At 42.6% G+C, this 7,350-nt stretch overlaps 2 protein-coding genes across 2 annotated transcripts; both read left to right on the top strand.

Annotated features, from left to right (window-relative positions):
• The first annotated feature begins 931 nt into the window (after positions 1-931).
• LOC108860070 (protein OCTOPUS) lies at positions 932-3,281 on the top strand. Its single transcript, XM_018633977.2, has one exon. The coding sequence runs from the start codon at positions 1,105-1,107 to the stop codon at positions 3,085-3,087; it is 1,983 nt and encodes a 660-aa protein (XP_018489479.1). The 5' UTR covers positions 932-1,104; the 3' UTR covers positions 3,088-3,281.
• Positions 3,282-3,904: 623 nt separating this feature from the next.
• On the top strand, positions 3,905-7,253 carry LOC108860068 (pentatricopeptide repeat-containing protein At3g09060). The gene has a single exon (XM_018633975.2). It carries the CDS (start codon positions 4,713-4,715, stop codon positions 6,774-6,776), a length of 2,064 nt encoding a protein of 687 aa, XP_018489477.1. The 5' UTR covers positions 3,905-4,712; the 3' UTR covers positions 6,777-7,253.
• Positions 7,254-7,350: the final 97 nt, after the last annotated feature.

Genomic DNA, 7,350 nt, shown 5'->3' with positions numbered 1-7,350 from the left:
TCAATACGTCGTTGTCTCGGCTAACGACACGATTAAACGGAGTTAACTTTCGTTTACTGTTCCCGTTAAACTTAAGCTAAGTCGTTTTGAAATTAGAAAAACCCCTAAATTTCTATCTTCTCAAAATCGCAATTCCTAATTTCCCAAATCAAAAATACAAACTCTCTTTCGATTTCAAGATGAATTTATCTTCAGAGGAACAATCCGAAGGAGGAGAGCGTGGATCCCCGACGAAGTGTGAGTGTGGATTACGTGTGGTATCTTTGCTGTAAAAGACACAAAAAAGTCCGGAAAATGTTATTCTAAAACTCGAAATTATTGATTGGGAGATTACTAATCCACACTCAAAATTAAGATGCTATTTCGAGTTTTCTATTTTTGATAGATAATTTGTATTTTTGATTTGGGGAATTAGAGATTGCGATTTTGAGAAGATAGAAAATTAGAGGTTTTTCTAATTTCAAAACGACGTAACTTAGGTTTAACGGGAACAGTAAACGGAAGTTAACTCCGTTTAATCGTGTCGTTAGCCGAGATAACGACGTATTAAATATAGCTTAGTCAAATTAATTTGAGGCTTTAAACGGTTAGTCAAAATAAGTTTGTGCCTTAAATGGTCCAAGCGATAGTTCAGGCTTTTTATGAACCAAATTTGAAAGTTCAGGATTTAAAAGACAATTTTCCCAAAGTTTATTGCGTAAGGGATTTTAACTTTTTTAAATATTTTTTCATAACGAGGAACAAAATAAGATTTGGCTTATATGATCAATAAAGCTGGTTAAAAAATCTACTAATCAGCATAATCCATTTTCCATCTTTTGATTTAATATTAAAATCCTAGATAACCACACTAAAACAAAATATAAAAAAATTAACTTTTAAATATTTTTTTTGATAATTTGTATTTCTTTTTGTTTCGTTTCTATTCATCTCCTTTCTTTTTCAATACCTTGGAGGCAGACCAAGTTTCAGAAACAACACAACCAATCTCTCTCTCTCTAACGTACGTGTTGTCTCTTTCTCTCTCTCTATAACCAGAGAGACAGTGATGTCACTACTCTAATCAGAGGAACTCAGAAAAGGATCAATCACCATTTCCCAGTCATGAATCCAGCAACCGACCCCGCAGCTGCTCTAGCTCCGCCTCCACAACCACCGCAGCCCCACCGTCTCTCCACCTCCTGCGACCGCCACCCGGAGGAGCGTTTCACCGGTTTCTGCCCTTCCTGTCTCTGCGAACGCCTCTCGGTCCTAGACCAAACCAGCAACGCCTCCTCCTCTTCCTCCCGCAAACCTCCGACCATCTCCGCCGCGGCTCTCAAAGCCCTCTTCAAACCCTCCACCGGAAACGCCGCCGGAAACGGCCGGGTCAAACCCGGGTTCTTCCCGGAGCTCCGTCGCACGAAGTCTTTCTCCGCGTCGAAGAACAGCAGCGACGGAGGACTCTCCGGCAACGCGTTCGAGCCGCAGAGGAGGTCCTGCGACGTCAGGCAGAGCTCTCTCTGGAACCTGTTCAGCCAAGACGAGCAGCGAAACGTTCCCTCCGCCGTCGCCGTCGGCGAGGTCGACGTCGAGCCTAGGAAGTCCAGCGTCCAGGAGCCTGTTCCGGAGGTCAACGACGAAGAAGAAGCCGAAAGCGACGAGGAGGAGCTTGAAGAGGACTACGTCGAAGCCTGCGACTTTGAGATTGTTAACGACTTCTCAGGCGAACTTAACGGCGTTAAAAGCGAAGTTAACGGCGTTAGAAGCGACGTTAACGAAATCGTGGAAGAGATAGAGGAAGTGGAAGTCCCTGAGGAGGTGAAGCCAATGAAGGAGTACATAGATCTCGACTCTCAAACCAAGAAGCCATCGTCGGTACGACGTAGTTTCTGGTCAGCCGCCTCTGTTTTCAGCAAGAAGCTCCAGAAATGGAGGCAGAACCAGAAGCTGAAGAAGCGGCGGAACGGCGGCGACCACCGTCCCGGATCGGCGAGGCTACCGGTGGAGAAACCGATAGGGAGACAGCTCCGTGACACTCAGTCGGAGATCGCCGACTACGGTTACGGCCGGAGGTCGTGCGACACCGATCCTAGATTCTCCCTCGACGCCGGAAGATTCTCTCTCGACGCCGGAAGATTCTCCGTCGACATCGGAAGGATCTCGGTCGACGACCCTCGCTACTCGTTCGACGAGCCGAGAGCCTCGTGGGACGGGTCTCTGATCGGAAGGACGACGTTTCCTCCGGCGGCGAGACCACCGCCGCCGCCGTCTATGCTCTCGGTGGTGGAGGATGCGCCGGTGCACCGTCACGTGACCCGAACGGATATGCAGATTCCGGTAGAGGAACCACTTCCACCACCTCAGGTGGTGGTTAATGCATCCAACAATGTGTCCGACCCGGTTATAATCCCGGGCGGGTCGATCCAAACCCGGGACTACTACACTGACTCATCGTCCCGGAGGAGGAAGAGTCTCGACAGGTCCAACTCCATAAGGAAAACCGCCGCGGCTGTTATGGCGGATATGGACGAGCCAAAGCCGCCAGTGTCAGTAGACACTTACTCAGGATCAGTAAGGGACAACAGCTACGGTGTGGAGATGAATGATAACGGTTTTCTCCGGGAACCGGTGATCACCGGTGAGAGGAAAGTGAGTGGTAATGATAACAACAAGAAGTCGAGAAGGTGGGGGAAATGGAGCATCTTGGGGCTTATTTACAGGAAGAGTGTTAACAAGTACGAGGAAGAGGAGGAAGAGGAGAGGTATAGGAGGTTAAACGGCGGGATGGTGGAGAGATCGTTGTCGGAATCATGGCCGGAGCTGAGGAACGGAGGAGGAGGACCGAGGATGGTGAGGAGTAACAGCAATGTGAGCTGGCGGAGCTCCGGGGGTGGAATGGGGAGGAAAGTCAACGGGTTGGAGAGGAACAAGAGTTCAAGGTATTCGCCTAAGAATGGGGATAACGGAATGTGGAAGTTTTATTTGGCGCCGATGAAAGGTAGCCGGAGAATGAGCGTTGGAGGAGGAGCTGGTGGTGGTGGCGGTGGTGGGTGGGGGAATAGTCACGGCCATTCTATAACGAGGAATGCTATGAGGATGTATTGATGATCAACATGTTCATTGGGTGGTTCGGTTTAAGGGTTTAGCTCTATGAACCGTTTGGTTTTTGTTGTCATTTTGTTGGTTTGGTTTAATTTCGGTGCAATTGGTTTACTTTTAAATGTTAAGGGGAGGGGCATTTCAAATGAATGACTTGTTGACGTTGTCTATTATAACCGGAATAAACCGCCTTTTAACCATGGTTCCAGACTTTCAGTTTAAGAACATCTATTGGCTTTCGGTTCACAATCCTAATTAATGGCCAAAGGAAGAAAAAAATAAACCCAACTCAAACCAAAACCAAAAAATGTATATGCCAACTATTTTATTAAAATTCTGATCAACCCAATCAATTCAATTCGATTTAAATTAAATCAAATAAAAAATTAAATCAAACAAAAAACAATACAATAATTTGATCAGATTAACTAAATATATTAGTAATATTATTTTTAAAATGGTTAAATCATTCAAACTAAACAAATAAGCATGGTTCTATAAGTTTTACTTCTTAATAAGCAAATAAACATAATAAACAATAATTTTTTTATACTACCATCAAAACCAAAAATATAATAATTTTACTAAATTTAAAGAAAATAATTTAAAATTGTTGGATCTAAAATTTTTTGATGTTTGATTTTATATTCAAACATATACAAATTAATGAATTATTTATGAAATATTTGTTTGTTATATTTATAGACTGATTTTTCTTAACCAGATCAGAATCAAATTAAACCAATTCAGTTGATTTCAATTATTCTTGGAACCAAATTAACCAACTCGAACCAAACCCAAAGCAAACCAAATTTAAATCTATACTATTAAAGTACAAGCACATTTGGATTTTTACTCTATTTACCCCTATTAAAAAAGCTTTCTTTTGTATTCATTAATGACATTTTGGACATTCTGCATTGGTTTCTTTTTAATTGTTTTTGGTTTGTCATTAACCACCGGTTTCCTAATTCAATTTTGGTATGTGATTATTCCGTGTTTGATACTGCATCATTTTAATATTTTTCCAACCGGACATGTTTGAAACTGCATCGTTTTTTCTCAAACTATTTAATAGTTTGGTTTTAAACCGCTTTTCCTAAATATAATCCCAACTATCTAACAAAAATTATTTATAAAAAATAAAAATTGTTTATTGGTTCAACCAGTGGTTCAACCGGTAACTGGATTTCGATTTTAGTAGTTTTTATTGGATTTTTAAATTTTGTTTTTTTTTTCAAACCCAAATTGAATTTATCTTTGATCAACCGGTAATCCGTTCAACCGCAGGTCTCAGTCGAATTTCAAAACACCGATCAAAACTATAAAACTGTTATATTGATTTATATTTAAAATATCTAATTCAAAATTAAAAACCTAAAAATACATGTATAATATAGTTTTACCGAACATAAATCTGGATATAAAATACATATATGAGACGGATTATATAAATACATATACAAGATAAATGTGATTATATAAAATTTTCACCAAACATAAATCCGCGCTTTGAAAGCGCGGGTCAAAATCTAGTTACTCAATTAAGTCACAGGAGTCCGACAAGAGCTGCTGTCAGAACCCAAAAACATGCCGGAGAGATAAACCATCACCGCAATCTCTCTCTCCCCATGGTCGTTTTCCCAAAATCGCTGTCACCCAAACACGTCCTCAAGCTCCTAAAATCGGAGAAGAACCCTCGCGCCGCCTTCACACTATTCGACACAGCGACTCGCCACCCAAACTACGCGCACTCCGCCCCCGTCTTCCACCACATCCTCCGACGACTCGCCGATGCTCGTATGGTCACCCACGTCTCCCGCGTCGTCGATCTCATCAAATCGCAAGAATGCAAGTGCGACGAGGACGTCGCGTTGTCAGTCATAAAAACCTACGGGAAGAACTCGATGCCCGACCGAGCCCTCGACGTGTTCCAACGGATGTCGGAGATCTTCGGGTGCGAGCCTGGGATACGGTCGTATAACTCCTTACTAAGTGCCTTCGTGGAGGCGAGACAATGGGAGAGAGTCGAGTCCTTGTTCGCTTACATCGAGACAGCGGGGTTGGTGCCTAATCTGCAGACGTATAATGTTCTGATTAAGATGTCGTGTAAGAAGAAGCAGTTCGAGAAGGCGAAAGGGCTTCTGGATTGGTTGTGGGAAGAGGGTTTGAAGCCTGATGTGTTAAGCTACAGCACTGTGATCAACGAGGTTGTTAAAGCTGGAGACTTGGACGATGCGTTGAAGGTGTTCGACGAAATGTCTGAGAGAGGAGTGGCGGCTGATGTTACTTGCTATAACATTTTAATCGATGGGTTTCTCAAGGGAAGAGATCACAGCAAGGCTATGGAGCTCTGGGAGAGATTGCTGGAGGATGCTTCTGTTTATCCGAATGTTAAGACTCATAACATAATGATTAGTGGTTTGAGCAAGTGCGGGAGGGTAGATGATTGCGTCAAGATATGGGAGAGGATGAAAGAGAATGAGAGGGAGAAAGATTTGTTTACTTATAGTAGTATGATACATGGGCTGTGTGGAGTGGGGAGTGTTGATCAGGCTGAGAGTGTGTTTACAGAGTTGGTGGAAAGTAAGGTATTTATAGATGTGGTTACATACAATACAATGCTTGATGGGTTTTGCCGCTGTGGGGAAATCAAGAAGAGTTTGGAGTTATGGAGAGTCATGGAGCAGAAGAGTTCAGTTAACACAGTGAGTTATAACATTTTGATAAAAGGGTTGTTGGAGTATGGTAAGATAGATGAAGCAACGATGATTTGGAAGCTTATGCCTGCGAAGGGATACACAGCGGATAATATAACGTATGGCGTTTATATACATGGGTTGTGCGTGAATGGTTATGTAAATAAAGCCTTGGGGGTGATGAAAGAAGTCGAGAGCAGAGGTAAGCATCTGGATGTTTATGCATATTCGTCGGTTATAAACTTTTTGTGCAAAGAGAGAAGACTAGAAGAAGCGTCAGATTTGGTTAAAGAGATAAGCAAACATGGCGTGGAGCTTAACTCTCATGTCTGTAACGCATTAATGAGTGGTTTAATCCGAGACTCGAGGCTTGGTGATGCTTCTTTTCTGCTGAGAGAGATGGCGAAAAACGGTTGTCCTCCCACTGTTGTGTCTTATAACATTCTTATCGACGGCTTGCGTAAAGCAGGAAAGTTTGGTGAAACATCAGCTGTTGTGAGAGAAATGCTTGAAAACGGATGGAAACCAGACCTTAGAACATATAGTTCACTGTTAGGAGGTCTTTGTGACGATGGGAAGATCGACTTGGCTCTTGACTTGTGGCACCAGTTTCTTCGAAAAGGTCAAAAGCCTGATATGACCATGCATAACATTCTAATCCACGGTCTGTGCTCTGCTGGGAAACTTGACGATGCGATGAAACTCGCGGCGGAGATGGAGCATCGGAACTGCGTTGCGAATCTTGTGACATACAACACGTTGATGGAAGGATGTTTCGTAGTTAGAGACAGTAACAGCGGCATGGTGATTTGGGGTTACATGTACAAGAAAGGGTGGCAACCTGATGTTATATCTTACAATACTGTACTGTCAGGGTTGTGTATGTGCGGCAGAGTTAGGCACGCTATTGAGTTCTTTGACGATGCTCGAAAACATGGCATTTCCCCAACCGTTGTCACCTGGGACATACTCGTTAGAGCTGTCGTGAACTGCTAACTTAATGAATGTTAAAGGAAAGCTTAATATGTTGCATATTACTGTCGTCTAGGAGCTCAGGTAGCTATCTGTGATAAAGGTCGGGAATGCTCCTCCATTATTTACCGTGGAGCGACTTTTAGTTTTGAAGGTTGTGTTGTGTGATGTATCAGTGCTTGGAAGTGTCAGGAGGTAATCACAGTATATTATACATACATCACAAAGCATTTTGGGTGACTTGTAATTGATATGAGTAAAACATCAATGAGATGGATTATACATGCATCACAAGAACTTTGGTGACTTGCACTGGTTTGAATGATTTTGAGTAAACATCATTGAGATCTGATGCAAAAGCGAAACTGTAGCTTTATGTAACAAACCAAAAGTGATAAGTTTCCCACTTTGGGTCATGTCACATTGATTTATTTCGACTGATACAGAGTCCAATCATCTGCATCTCTCGTTCATTCCTTTATCTGATAACAATGTCCTAGCTCTTTATACTTTCCTAGAACTGGGAGAACGACTTACAATCTTTTAAACTGATGCAAACCCTTGAGCTTGCTTCGTCGAGATCCATCATGGCCTCTTT

Source organism: Raphanus sativus, chromosome 5 (genome assembly GCF_000801105.2).
Source record: "Raphanus sativus cultivar WK10039 chromosome 5, ASM80110v3, whole genome shotgun sequence".
Classification (NCBI taxonomy): domain Eukaryota; kingdom Viridiplantae; phylum Streptophyta; class Magnoliopsida; order Brassicales; family Brassicaceae; genus Raphanus; species Raphanus sativus.
Note: the sequence above shows the minus strand (reverse complement) of the source record. Positions and strands in the feature narration are given on the sequence as shown.